Source organism: Macaca nemestrina, chromosome 12 (assembly GCF_043159975.1).
Source record: "Macaca nemestrina isolate mMacNem1 chromosome 12, mMacNem.hap1, whole genome shotgun sequence".
In the NCBI taxonomy this organism is placed as follows: Eukaryota; Metazoa; Chordata; class Mammalia; order Primates; family Cercopithecidae; genus Macaca; species Macaca nemestrina.
In genome coordinates this window covers 30,463,287-30,478,951 of record NC_092136.1, presented here as the reverse complement: position 1 = coordinate 30,478,951, position 15,665 = coordinate 30,463,287, and the positions used below count along the sequence as shown (strand labels likewise).

The 15,665-nt window shown below is 35.1% G+C and overlaps 1 protein-coding gene across 5 annotated transcripts in view; it reads left to right on the top strand.

Moving 5' to 3' along the window:
* The window catches only part of LOC105471551 (pyruvate dehydrogenase complex component X), a 74,136-nt gene extending 58,735 nt beyond the window's left edge, over positions 1 to 15,401 (top strand). For all 5 annotated transcript variants that reach the window (XM_071074884.1, XM_071074883.1, XM_011724077.3 and 2 more), the window contains exons 8-11: positions 642 to 700; positions 3,982 to 4,140; positions 11,726 to 11,790; positions 14,356 to 15,401. In XM_071074884.1, the coding sequence (XP_070930985.1) occupies positions 642 to 700; positions 3,982 to 4,140; positions 11,726 to 11,790; positions 14,356 to 14,614 (542 nt within the window). In that variant the 3' untranslated portion in view covers positions 14,615 to 15,401. The remainder of the gene's footprint in view (positions 1 to 641; positions 701 to 3,981; positions 4,141 to 11,725; positions 11,791 to 14,355) is intronic.
* Positions 15,402 to 15,665: the final 264 nt, after the last annotated feature.

Here is a 15,665-nt window from a genome sequence, read left to right as displayed (position 1 = left end):
TCATTTTATTCATCACACTAGGACCTATGCCAGCATTGCTTCATCTTTGGCTTTTGTTATATCCTGTTTTGTTAAGTTAAAAAGCAGTTAAATTTGTTTTCACCTACACCCCATTAGTAAAAAGAAATTTTTGAACACTCTCTCATATATGTATATATAACTGTTTATATAAAGTACCTACATGTGTCACTGTTCTAGTATAATCAATATATTATAAAGCATACAGAGAATAAGTGCATTTGAAAAGAACGAGGAAGAAACTGAATCATCTTGTAAACTTCCTGACTGCACACACCACAGAGAGACCATTTGTCTTTTTCGAGACATAGGAGTTAGTTCTTTTTTTTCTGATTATGCTTGTAATATGTCCTTCAGGTTCTTGTATATGATATCTAAACAGTTTAAAAAATTGATAACCAAAGCCCAGAAATAAACTTACATTAATGGTTAATATTATTTATCCAGGACCTCACGTAAGTTTTTCTAATCATGGGAACCTTATTGACTAAGCAAACAAAAGCCTGTAATTTTTTTATCATTGTTTGTCAGTACATTCCATAATTTACAAGTTTGAAGTTGTAATGGTCAATGTTAAAGTTGTATTAGGAATACTAATTTTACTAAGCTTATTTTTCTTTCAGATGACATTAAAGTATCAGTAAATGATTTTATCATCAAGGCAGCAGCTGTTACCCTTAAAGTAAGTAGCAGACTTCAAATGATTTTGTCTTCTAAAGTAGTTTCATGTCATGGAATTTTTACAATGACAAATAGAACTCTTATTTTTAAATCACAAAAATTTTATAATTGTCTTGCTAAAATATCCTATCATTTGATCTCTCTCATTTTTCTAATGAAGAAACTGTAAATGAAAAGGGCTCACAACGAAGTAGAGCAGAATAAAAACCATTTATTCTAGGCATTAGACAGATAGCAGTAAACCAAAGCTTACATGATTTCTGCTCTCGCTGGGGCTTATATTCTAGTTGGAGGAGACAAACACTATTATATGTCAGATGATGAAAGTACTGAGGAGAAAAAGAAAGGATAAGGGGACAAAGTAACGAGGTGTGCTCTTTCAAAAGGGAAGCGAGGGAAGCCCCCCTGACAAGGTGATAATTTAGATACGGCCTGAGAAAACAGAGGGAGTGAGCCACACAGGTATGTGGTGAAAGTACGTTCCACACAGAGGGACCAGCAAACACCAAGGCTGTGAATAGAGGATTGCATTAACTCAAGATATGGTGCTGAGGGTGGAGTGTGCCTAGAGTGGAAAGGGCGGGAGATAAGATTTAAATAACAGTGGGAGAGCATGAAGGGGAACCCCCCAAGTACATGAGGCCTTGTTGGACATGGTGAGGACTAGGGATTTTATTATGGGTGAGAAGGAAGCCTTTGGAGGGTTTTGAACAAGTAACTAATGTGATCGACTTACACTTGAGAAAGGAAAAGGAGAGGCTGCCCTGGGTGCTGTGTAGAATACGGCCTGTGGAGAGGCAAGGGAAGAGATGATGAGCTCCCCTGGGAGGCTTTAGGAGATGACTGTGGCTTGGACAAATGTAGTAGCAAATGGAGCTAGAGTGAAGTGGAGATTTGGGTTATGTTTCAGAAGTAGAGCCAACAGGATTTGCTGATGGATTGGATATGGGGTGTGAGAAAAAGGAACAAGCATTTTGGCCCAAGCGATGGGAGGAATGAGTTTTCCATGTACTAACATTGGGAAAACTGGGAGGGGTATAGCTTTGGGGTGAGGAATCTAGAGTTTGGTTTTAGACATGTTAAATTTGAGGAGCCTAACAGATATTCCAGTGGAGGTGGCAGGAAGGCAGGTGAACATATGAGCCTGCAGTTCAGTGGAGGTGATGTAAACCTAGCTGCCTTTAGATGTAAATCTAGAACCCTGGCTTCCTGCCTTCCTGCCTGGCACTATTTTTCATCATGCCTTCTTTCTGTAATGAGGCTATTTTCTGGGATCACTGCTTGTTAACAGACTGTATTTAAAGTACATTTATAATTAACTTGTTTTTATTTCTTGAAAAATACATTAAGGAGGGTTCCATGGTGTAATGGTTAGCACTCTGGATTCTGAAAAATACGTTAATACAGAACTTAAAAAGCATGCGTTTTCAGCATTATCTAATTATTCATATAACTTTTCTCTTTTGATGAAATATTTTGAATTATATTAATGATTTAATTATTAATTGACTCTTGTGATTAATATCATTAACTGTGAATCATTTTTGCACTCCTTAAATAAATCTCTAATAGGCATAAGCTATTTGTTAATATTTCATTGGATAATTTTTGTATCTAGAGTCCTAAGTAGTGGTAATTTAAATTTTGTGCCAACATTATCAGACCTTTTTCCCCTAATCATTGGCTTCATTCAATGAATTTGGATTATTTCTTCTTTTCTTTCCTCTGTATTCATTTCAATATTATAAAATTTTTTATATTTTCTAGTTTCATAGAATTCACCAGTAAAAATATCTGAACCTGCTTCTATTTTGAGGAGGGGATCTTGGCAGCTTTCCCTTTTTTTTTCCCCGCCATAATTACTGATCTGTTTTAATTTTCAGCTTTTTAAAAAAATCAATTTTAAAAGCTAATATTTTCCCCCAAAATCACTCATTTAATTTAGATTCCCAAACTTATTAGCCTAGAGTAATTTAAATTTGTTTCTTATAATTATTTTAACATCCTCAATGCCTGGGGTTATTCTGAACTCTCACTTCTATTGCATATTTATATTCTTAGTTTATATTGTTTTGTTATGTATTTTTTCCTTCATTTCCTTAGATTCATTTTGGTTAGAAAACTTGAATGTGTAATTCATTTTAATTTTTTTTAATAAGGTTTAAGATAATAGTTGTTTTGTTTTGTTTTGTTTTTGAGCAGCAGCAAGATTTATTGTGAAGAGGGAAAGAACAAAGCTTCCACAGCATGGAAGGGGACCCGAGCGGGTTGCCCTAAGATAATAGATTTTTAATACAATTTTGACCATGTCCCATAAGTCTTCTTTACGTTTTGTAATTAAATTTATTTGCCAGATATTCTTCATTCATGAGGGTTTTGTTTAGTTTCTCTTTTACTTTAGCGTTGTCTATGAAGAATTTCAAATCTTCTGAGGGGTTGGGACTTTATTCTTTTAACATAGTGATATTGCTGAATGAGTGAAGGAACTAAGCCTTGAAAGATGGAAAAATGGAAGAGCAATTGAAAAGCAATGTGAAGGTAGCCTTGAAATGGAAATGAGCATAGCATGACAGTGGAAAATCCATCTCAGGGGAGTGGTCACAAGTAAAATGGGATAGATAGAGTAGAATCAAATTGTGTATTGCCATGCTTAAATGACACGCCAGGAGGCCTGGATCTTTTTCTTTAAAAAGCAAAGAATTTTTGAGTACAGAAATTCTTTCCAGTTTCTGTTTTTCAGCATCATTTTCACCTGTAATACAAGGCAACATTATTAATAGACAGGATTTCCAGGCATTTTGTCATTTGATGAAATCTCTTTTAAATAGGGAAGTAATTTCTTGAGGGCCTGCTGATATATATCCCAGAGCTGAGCTAGAAAGGAATAATATGATCTTATATCGTTACCCTTTTCCACTCTCCTCCTCACCTCAAGATCATGTTCGTTACCATATGAGGTAGGAAGTACAACAGACATTAAATAACTTTTAGCAATCAGGAAAGAAAGCCCTTTTTTCCCCACTAGGATATAAAGAGATCAAAGCATGTACCTCATCATAATTTCTTCAAACTTCCTTCAAAAAGGTAGTATGTTTAATTATTCTTGGCAGACATAAAAGATAATTGACAGAACTCCAAACCATTTTTCCAAACCAAATTTTTACTTATTTCCTCTTATCTAGCTATGTTCACTTTGGAAAATGCACAGTAGTTTTATTTTTCTGTAACTGCCTTGTTCTAAAGCCACTTTTTTAGTAAGATTTTTTTTTTTCCTATTTCTAGCAAATGCCAGATGTTAATGTAAGCTGGGATGGAGAGGGCCCAAAGCAACTGCCGTTTATTGATATTTCAGTGGCTGTGGCAACAGATAAAGGCTTACTTACACCAGTCATAAAAGATGCTGCCGCTAAGGGTATCCAGGAAATTGCTGACTCTGTAAAGGTATGTCTTAAGAAAGAGTGTGCTTTCAAAATGTTAGCATATACTTTTGGATAATTACTTTCTGATAAAGTCTTGACGTAATCTAGTCAGACTGTGATTTTTTTGTATGTGGGGAGAGTTATTTCATCAAGTGATTGTCACATATCTATAGGTTTTTAAAGTTTTTATCCAAGTATGACCCATTGTAAGAAAATTTAATATTCAAAAATTAAGAGATAACATGTAAATAGAACAATTTCATGCTAAAGACAAACTTTATTTTCCAAAGTCCAGAATTCAACCCTAAAGATGCTATATCAGGTAGGTTTTAAAGTTGAAGTTAAGCTGAAACTGTATTTCTATGGAAGTGGTAATAGACCTCAATATTAATAACATTTTATTCTTAAAGTATATTTACTTCTTCTCTAAAACTGAGACCATTAAAAGAACTTAGCGGCCATGCACAGTGGCTCACACCTGTAATACCAGCACTTTGGGAGGCCGAGGTGGGCGGATCACGAGATCAGGAGATTGAGACCGACCTGGCCAACATGGTATAACCCCATCTCTACTAAAAATACGAAAATTAGCTGGGTGTGGTGGCACGTGCCTGTAATCCCAGCTACTTGGGAGGCTGAGGCACAAGAATCACTTGAACCCAGGAGGCAGAGGTTGCAGTGAGCCGAGATTGCGCCACTGTATTCCAGCCTGGCAACAGAATGAGACTCCATCTCAAAAAAAAAAAAAAAAAAAAAGTGGACTTAGTGTTCCAGAAGCAAAGTTACTTTACTTTTTCAGGATTTCTTGAAAAGCAGTTTTTGTAACTCCAATGTGTAGGAATCTTATTTCACCAAAAAATAGCACATCGAATAGGCAAGAACACAGGCAGTAGGGCAGCTTTGACAGCCTCAGTAATTTCCGAGGGTATTTTTTGACAGAAGTATCACAAGTCTTAAAGTGATTGCATCAAAAATTTCTGATTCATTTGGGTAAGTGATTTCTTTCCATTTGCCAAGAACCTGTTGTATGTATAGTGGTAGAACAATTTAGAAGGTAAGATTTCTTTGGAGAGCTGACAGTCCATAAATGTGTAGACCTACTTGCTCAAAAGAAATAAGTACAAGTTAATCTGATTTTAAAAGCATACCCATAAATACTGAGTTTACTTGGAATTTTAGAGGTAGATATAATTAAAGGTGAACCTACTAGAATCAATATTTTTAGGTCTTTCTTCACTCCTCTTTGAAAAGATTTGCAGAAAGTGTTTGTATAGATAAAAATGGAATTGTTAATTGAAAAATGAGGCTGCACATGGTGGCTTATGCCTGTAATCCCAGCACTTTGGGAGGCTGAGGCAAGCAGATCACTTGCAGGAATTTGAGACCAGCCTCGCCAACATGGTGAAACCCCATCTCTACTAAAAATACAAATATTAGCTGGACATGGTGGCACATACCTGTTATCTCAACTACTCGGGTGGCTGAAGCACGAGAATTGCTTGAACCTGGGAGGCAAAGATTGCAGCGAGCTGAGATCGTGCCATTGCACTCCAGCCTGGATGACAGAGCAAGATGCTGTATCTCAAAAAAAAAAAAAGAAAAAAGAAAGAAAAAAGAAGGATAGCATTAATTTGGTCAATTCAAAAGTCAAAGTAATAGAGATTGGTTTGCTGAGATATAGTATGTTCCTTATATTTATCAAGGGTTTTCAGCAACAATGAGAATACTTTTGTCTGTGTTTTGTAAAGGTTAAATGAGATTAAGTGTTGAAACAACCCGTAAAATAAAAAGTACTATTATAATGTTATGGAACTTTACTGCGCAGCTAGAATTTCCTTATTTTTATATACATTAAATTTAAAAAATTAACCATTATAGGAGGATTTCCTTGATTCTGAGCAATTTACTAATTTTACTACTATAATACATAACTCTTAAGTAGTTATGTTAGCTTCCTCTATTCCTTGCATCCTGAAGACTCTAAGTTTAAGAGGTAAGGAGGCAGTCTCACCAGCCTCTCAGTTGGGTCTCACAGCAATGGGAAGGGCAGTCATAACCCTCTGGAGTGTGATGGTCTCTGGCGGGCCTTAGGCATTTCCTGTAACCCCCAGCAGGGACTCAGGGTTTGCCGAGCTCTGGCTGCCCCTGTTTGCTTCTCATTCTACCTGCTTCTCTTTCCCACTCTGCTCTCTTCACTCTTGTTCTTAGTGATGCCAGGCACTGGGCTAAGCGCTTCATTTAATCCTATTAACCCAGTCCAATTGGAACCTTAATTTCTCCATGAAATTGAGGAGATGGAGTTTTAGCAACTGTGATAAATTTGCCCGAGGCAGTACAGCTAGAAAGCAGTGGCAGTGAGGACTAGTTAACCCAGGCAGTTAGATTCTAGAGCCACTACTTAATGATCTGTTATACCACCTCTCTCCTTGCTTTTACTGTTTACCTTTCTTTTTTCCTATCTAATCATTCACTTCTTTACCTCTCTTTTGTCATTTTCTCCCTCAAAGTTACCAAAAAGGAGGGTTTGATTTGGTCCCCAAGTAGTACTTTCTTGTATGAAGTACTCTAGCTGGGCAAGTCTCTCATGCCAGGCCAATGTGTCATGTGGTACAGAGCATAACAACCAGATGCATGTAATCACTTTGGTTGTACTCAGAAAAAATAAGGGGACATTGAAGCACATTGAGGCCTCTCATGAGAAACAGGTGCCTTGCATGGCCTATTTAGCGTATTAGTTCTCTAGTTTACATGAGAGAGAGAGAAAAAGAAAGTGTGTGTGTGTGTGTGTGTGTGTGTGTGTGTGTGTGTGTAAGAGAGAGAGATCTGAGCTCCTGCAAAATTAGTTTTTTGTTGAAATGGCTTGTCTTGTAAGCATGATTATTTTAAAAACTTAAATCTTGGATTGTTTAAATGGTGGCTTAAAAACTAAGTATTTTAGATAGGCTCTATAGAGATATGTTCATTTAGCTGCTGTGCACGAATAGTCGTTAAAAATATGTATGCACCAAGTAGAAACCCTGAGTGTGTGTGTGTTTGTGTGTGTGTGTGTGTTCTTCACATCCAATGTAGATTTTGACTCAATTCCAAGTTAAGCAAGATTATATTGAATTCAGCTTTACTGTGCAAAAAAAAAAAAAAAAAAAGCATCTATCTGAGTGTCCAAGTATAGTAGTGAGTCATCTTTGGTAATAAATGCATTTTCTGTCCTGTGCTTTAGTGTTGTTATATTTTACCCCATCCACCAAAAAGGGTAGACAGTAAATGTTCCATTTATGGAATAGTGCCATTTTATACAGTTTGAGTCTTGTCAGTATTTCTACATCAAACTTTGTACTGTGGCTTATTAAAAGGTTTTATGTATTAAAAAGGTTATGTATTTAAACAGTTTATGAATGTTTATGTATTTAAACAGATAAAATTTAGAATGATTTTAATTCCAGGGTAAAATCTGCTCTGACCAGAGAGAAATATATGACTAATTCATATATGAATGTAGTATTTGTAATTTTCTTATTTAAAGACATGCAAGTTCTAGAAGTATTTGTACAGTTTAACAGTTTTAACAACTCTAACAATAATAGCACCTGGCATACTTTGTACCAGTTTTTGCTGTAAGCCTTTTATATATATTAATCATCTTTAAAACTACCCTATCAAGTACAAGATAATAATTTGGTATGGTCGATGAAGCAACTGATGGGGAAAAAAGAGAAGTTAAATAATTTGCCCCAAATCTTACTAAGTGATGTAGCCAGCATCTGAACCCAATCAGACTGTAGACTAGAGCCTGCTCCCAACCACTTAGCTTTGCTGCTTCTTTCACACTAGTTACATAACTACTGTATGACTGTAGTGGTCAGGTTATCAGCCTTCTAGAATCAGTAATGTTTTCTCTAAAAATAAAAAATACTTGAGAAGCAGCTCCTGAACTTTCAGAAATGAACAAGAAGAATAGCTAAGGACTCAACAGTTATACCAAATGCACCATAATTAGTTGATTTGCCAGGTAGAGGAAAGGAGTACAATCATTTGTTTTCTGTGTCTGTAAGACCAATCTTTTGGTTTGGAATTTGAGATATTGTAGTTCTGTCTTATCCAAGGTTTCACTTTGCATGGTTTCAATTACCCATGGTCAACCACAGTTGAAAATAGGTGAGTACTGTACAAGGTATTTTGAGAGAGACCACATTCACATGATTTTTACATTGGTACAATTGTTCTGTTTTATTATTAGTTATTGTTAATCTCTTACTGTGCTTAATTTTTAAATTAAACTTTATCATAAGTATGTATGTGTAGGAAGAAGAGTACAGTCATGCATCACAGCAGGGATACATTCTGAGAAATGCATGGTTAGGCGATTTTGTCATTGTGTGAACACTGTAGAGTATACTTACACAAACCTAGATGGGATAGCCTACTACACGCCTAGGCTTTGTATGGTACAAACCTGCAATACAACCAATTACTGTACTGAATAGTATAAGGAAATAGTGCTACAGTGGTACGTATTTGTGTGATAGGAATTTTTCAGCTCCATTGTAATCTTAATGGGACCACTGTCATATATGTCTGTCGTTAAGTGTCCTTAGATGGCACATGACTGTAGGTATAGAGTTCAGTATTATCTGCCATTTCAGGCACCTACTGTGGGTCTTTGAAATATCCCCCACAGATAAGGGGGAACTACTGTATGCAACTGGGAGAAAAAAAGAGTTAAGAAAGAAGAGACCTGAGTCACACGGGAGAGTACTCTGCCAAAGAAGCAGTGAAGATTCCCTGAGGAATGTGAGGTTGTGGTCTTAGCAAGTAGGCAGTGGATAAGAGAACCTGCAGCAAAGAGACCAAGGCTCTCTACCTGGTGAGGCAGGAGCAGACTTTTTGAGGAGACTGTGGGATCATAGACAGGTTGAGCTCTGGATTCTCACTAAGTGACATACTATCCAGTACACACATCCCTCTGATTGTCACTTGGCTGGCTGTTTTTCATCACTGGTTTCTCAGTTCAGTTGCTAATGTCTTAGGCCTTCTGCAGCTTCCATAGCTGAAATAGTTTCCTAACACTCTTTATCTCATTACCCTGTTTTATTGTCTTCATATGGTTTATTTGTCTTTGAAATTACCTTGTTTATTTATTTGTTCACCCTTCTGTGTTCCCTACTGTCTGATGTTCACTGTCCATTGCCATTTATCTAATTCTAGAAGAGTGCTTGGGATACAATAGTTGCTTGGTGAATTTATTTTAAAACAAATTTCAGTAAAACCTATTTCATTGAAATTAATTTTTCAAGAGTTTGTGGCTCTCTACAGATTCATCCATGAACCCCAGGTGAAGAACACCTGTACTACGCATTTACTTCTTGATCCTCAGTAATCCCAAGGATGCCAGTGTGGGGGCTGTAGGCATACTGCAGCCGAGTTCAAGTTGGTATTCCTTGAATAAAGTAATGTAGTAACACACCTTGAATCCTGTGTTATTCTTAATTCTTCATTACTTATAACAGTATTAAAAGGCAGAGGCAAAGTTTACCTTATAAGTACCCAGTAAATTTTTTTGAATGAATTAGCAAGGCATTTGATGTATTATAGAAATATTTAGTGGTCATTTTTTATTCTTTCAGCTGGATGCTTCAGGTAACATGTACTTTGATTTTGAGTCCACATTGCCAGGGGATCCCAGTGATAATTACAAATTTATACAACCAACAGTCCTTCTCAGACTCCATACCTATTTCAGACTCTTACTCGAGTTCACTGACAGGAATTTCCTGTTGATGTATTTAGGATCTACAGAGTTTTTGTTTTTAGTATGGGTGCTTGCAATCTAGTTATTAAAATGAATTTTTTTCATTTGTTGCAGTGTGGTAATTCATCAGGATAATGCTGAGATCATCTGCCTTTAGAAAATGCCTTTCAAAGTTCATATATATCTCTTTTCAAATCATGTAAACAGTTACATTGCTTAAGGGAGGAAAAATGCATTTGTAGATTATTCTCTCTCCTGTTATTCCAATAACTATATAAGTCAGAATTCATCTCTTTTTTTGCAAACAGCATACACCTGTAATTTTTTCCATTGGCAGTACGTTGCAGTGATGTGTTTTTAGATTTTTGATATTTTTAAAGACTTAATTTTAAAAATTTAAATCATCTATGAGTTAAAGTTATCAACTGTGATTGTAATAGTGCCTATGTTGCCTATGCAATACAAAATATTAAGTAAACTCCACATTTGTTTTATCTACCCAAATGACAGTGACCTAATTTTTCTGTATCCTTCCTCTTAATTCATTATTAAGTTTTTATATATGATGACTCAACCTCTGTTCCCTTGCTTTTAAGCACTGAAAAATAAAAATTAACAGAAATGTAGTTAATTCCAATTACAAGTGAGAGGAAAATTTTACTAATGTGTCATGTCTTGTCTTCTGTAAGATTTTTAGAAATCAGTATGGTCAAGAGTGATAAGAATCAAGTACATCCTTATATTCCTTGTGGCAGTATAAATTGGACTAGCTTATTCAGGAAGTGATTTAGCTGTAGAATCAGGAACCAAAAGAAGTCTATTCTCTAGGGCACTATAATTCCACTTCTGAAAATTTACCTGAAATAATTCAGAAAAAACCGTGAACCAAATTATAACACTGGGAAATAACCAAGTAAATTAGGCAGATGCATTCTTTAGGAACAGACATTAAAAAATCATTTCTGAAGGCTGACAACACAGAAGATGCATATAATACTGAACAATTAAATATAAAATTTATGTTTTATAACCATTGTGTGGGGTTGAGATTGTGCATAAAGATGGAGCAAACTCTGAAAAATAAAAACGGAATGTTGGTTGTGGGATTGTGGGTATGCTACTTTGGTTGCCATTGGATAATTTATTTAAAACACACTAGATTGGCCAGGCATGGTGGCTAATACCTGTTATCCCAGCACTTTGGGAGGCCGAGGCAGGTGGATCCCTTGAGTTCAGGAGTCGGAGACCAGCCTGACCAACATGGTGAAACCCCATCTCTCCTAAAAATACAAAAAATCAGCCGGGCGTGGTAGTGGGTACCTGAAATCCCAGCTACTCAGGAGGCTGACGCAAGAGAATTGCTTGAACCTGGGAGATGGAGGTTGCAGTAGGCCATAATCATGCCACTGCACTCCAGCCAGGGCGGCGGAGTGAGACTTCTTCTCAAAAACAAACAAAAAACAAAACAACAACAACAAAAACACTAGGTTGATGAGAATGTATTCTTGTATTTTTTTTCTTACAATAAAGTTTTATAGGCAAAATAGAAAATTTCACTGTGCATATAGGAAACTCTAAAGCATTCTACATAGTAATTGGTGGTACACAGGGTAATTCCCATATTTGAAAAATTGTTAAAGGAAGTAATTTTTCTAGAGTTTTGATTAACAGCTTTAGTTTCTTGAATTATCTGTGCTCTTGTTTGTTCTTATAATTAGAGAAAATTATTTTTATATAGGTAACATAAAATCAAATCAAGGCATATCAGAGATGAGAGTATATGACTTACAAATATTTCAAATGACAAGATCAACTGTGTAACATTTTGTTGGTTGTCCTATTCTGTTTGTATTTTTCTCAGGCTCTATCAAAGAAAGCAAGAGATGGAAAATTGTTGCCTGAAGAATACCAAGGAGGATCTTTTAGGTAAAATTTAAACTCTTAATTATCCATAACATCAAACAGATAGATGTAAGACTTATAAAGACCCTGTCAGCCTTTCATTTATCTGAAATATTTTTTAAAATTTAAGCTAAAAATATTTAGACAATAGAATATCTGGAAATATTCTTCAGACTAGTCAGGCTTTCATATTAAAGCTAGTAGGAACTTATTTGTGTTGAACTAAACGTTCATTGGACATTGACTAACATGGAATGGTAAATATTATGTATTCTTTAGTATCTGACCCCCCAATATTAATATCTGTGATATTATATTGCTATGTGAAGCAACCTCTTATTTGTTGTTATTGCAGTATATAATATTCTATTGTATAAATATACCAGAATTCATTTTACTGTTGATGGGCATTTGTGTTGCTTCCAGTTCGGTGCTATTACAAATTATGGTGCTATGAACATACTTATTGGTGTCTTATGGTGAATATATGTACATTTTTTGTTGTATAGACCTAAAAGTATAATTCCTAAGTTAGAAGTTTTAGCAGATACTGCCAAACAATTTTCCAAATGGTTATACAAATTTACACCTCCACCAACAGTCCTGAGAATTCCCATTGCTCCACATTCTTGCCAGTGTTTAATAATGTTAGGTTTTAAATTTTAACAATTATTGGGGTGTGTAGTGGTACTCTTTGTAGGGAAATGCAAATTAGTGATGTTGAGTACTTTTCACTCATCAGCCATTTGGGTATCTGGTAATTCATGAGATAAAGTACCCATTGCAGTCTGGTGTTCATTTAAAAAATGATGTATAGTTCTTATTTCTGGATACACAGACCTTTGTAGGATATATATTGTTTCAAATAGCTTTCACACTCTGCGACTTGCCTTTGCGACTCTCTCAGTGATTTTTTTTTAATGAAAGGAAGTTCTGAATTTTAATGAATTCCTGTTTATCAGTATTTTTCTTTATAGTTGATATAGTTGATACTTTTCTATATAGTTGATTATATATTTTTCTTTATAGTTGATACTTTATAGTTCATTTTCTGTTAGGAATTTTTTGCCTATCCCAGAGTCATGAAGTTACTCTTCTGTGTTATCTTCTAAAAGCATTTATGTTACTTTTCACATGTAGATCACAATTCATCTGAAATTGGATTTTGTAAATAATGTGAAGTTTAAAGTTCTCTTTTTTCCCCACATGGATAGTAAATTTACACAGCATCATGTATTGAATATTGATTTCTCCTTTTTCATAGCACTGAAAAGGTGATTATATATGTGTTGGTCTGGTTCTATGCTATTCTTTTCCACTGGCCTGTTTGTTGATCCTTTGTTTACTACCACCAAGCTACAACTATTCATAGCTGGTAATGAAGGCTTCCAATTTTATTCACCCTCAAAATTGTCTTCTGGCTTTTCGTATTTCCAAATAAATTGTAAAATTGATTTGCCATTTTTCACACACACACACACACACACACACACCCCTACCTTGCTGGAATCTTGATTGGGATTGCATTAAGTCTTTTGATGGTTTGAGAATTGACATTCTTACAATATTGAGTCTTCTAACCAGTGAATATGGTAGAAACCATTGTGTATTCAGTTCTTTGATTTCTTTCAGTTATGTTTCATAATTTTCTGTATAGAGGTCTTGTATGTATTTCATTCGATTTATTCTTTGGTATTTGTTTTTTGATACTGTTATAAATGATATTGTTTTAATTTTTTATTTTCTAATTATAGCAACTTATATATAGAGTCATGTGCCACTTTATGATGGGGATATGAGAAATGCATTGTTAGGAGTTTCATCATGCAAACATCATAGAGTGTACTTACGCAAACCTACATGGTACAGCGTGTACACACCTTAGCTGTATGATATAGCTGTTTGCTCCTAGACTACAAACCTGTACAGCATGTTACTCTACTGAATACCGTAAGCAGTTGTGACACAATGATGAGTATTTGGGTATCTAAACGTTTTTAAAATGTACAGTAAAAATGTAAAACGTAAAACATGGTACACCTGTTTAGGGCACTTACCATGAATGGAGCTTGCAAGACGAGAAGTTGCTCTGGATGAATCAGTGAATGAGTGAAGGCTTAAGACATCACTATACACTACTGTAGACTTTATCAACACTGTACGCTTAGGCTGCACTAAATTTACTTTTAAAATAAAGTAATTGCAATATGTTATGACAGCTATGATGCCACTAGGCAATAGGAATTCGTCAGCTCCATTATAATCTTGTAAGACCACCATTGGATATGTGATCTTTCATTATGTGGGACATGACTCTAGATATAAAATGGATTTTTATATTGACCTTTTATCTGATGACTTAACTAAATTTACTTTCTCATTTTACTAGTTATCTGTAGAGTCTTATTTTTCCTATGTACACAGTTAATTTATTTGTGAATACTACATTTTTCCTTTTTTCATTACTTAATATATTTTTTTCTTGCCTTACTACACTGCCTAATAAAATATATATAAAATATGTGCTTCGGGGAAAGGGAACTTTGATTAAGGATGTCCCTCCCTCAGAGCTTTTTCTTTCCCCCCTAGTATTTCCAACTTGGGGATGTTTGGCATCGACGAATTTACTGCAGTGATTAACCCTCCTCAGGCCTGCATTTTGGCGGTTGGGAGGTTCCGACCTGTGCTGAAGCTCACTGAGGATGAAGAGGGAAATGCCAAACTGCAGCAGCGCCAGCTCATAACAGTCACAATGTCAAGTGACAGTCGAGTGGTTGATGACGAACTGGCAACCAGGTTTCTTAAAAGTTTTAAAGCAAACCTAGAGAATCCTATCCGACTTGCCTAGTCCTCAAAGATAAGAAGTTGGTGTTCAGCTTAGTTGATTCAGTAGTTGTTACCAAGAAACATGTGTTAGAGGAAAACAACTTGGTATTTAAGTATGAAGTGGATGAAATGTTTATTTATTTAAGATGAAAGCATTTGACCCAGGGTGTCTTCATCTTCAGTTTGGGTTTAATGTTATAGAAATAAATGATGATAAACTCTAACTATTAAAGGAAAGAGAATATTTGGTTACTCAGATCCATTTTTTAACCTCTGGTGCTGTATAAAGGGAATATTCAACTAGATGTAAATCAAAGTATATGTTTGGCTCATTTGAGCATTTTAGAATATTTGAGAATGTATAATACATGTAAAATAAACTATTAGAACTCTACCATAATTGTGTTGAAGGTAGAAGTGATCTTCAAAGAGATGGCCATTAACTTAGCAGTGGGACCTCACTTTTACAAGCACTGCTCTAGATATACTTGAAGAATTTAATATGTACAGAATTTTATTCTGGATAATAAATAGGATCACACTGTATTAGGGGTTATGGCAACATTATTGAATTTTTTATGTACATAAAGCCTTATGTTTAGGGTGGTTTCTATCTGTCTTGTTTTTCACTTGTATAACACTGTGAACTTCTAAAGAGAGAGAATAAAAGAAGCATGAATGAGAAGAATGACATTTCAGAAAAATGGTTCAATGAAAATCTATAGCTAAAATATGTAAACCTAGGTAAAGCGCTTGCCTTCATCCTGAGTCAGAATATATTTAAATAAATTGTGTTATCTCTTGCCAAACATTGTGTTAGTGTTTATTTAAAAAGAAAATGTTGTTTCGTAATGCATTTAAATCAGTTTTGTATTGTGCAGTAAAATGTGAGAAAATATGAACATTTCAATTGTATTTTACATGTTAAAACACAAAAGTTCAGTAAACTTTGAAGTTGATTAGTAGTTTTTCTAGAACACCTTAAAAAGGACTCTACAGGAGGAAAGAAGGAATTTCAAATTAGTATGACATTAGGAAAGTAACTGATAGGAAATGTAAAACTTTGGAAAGAG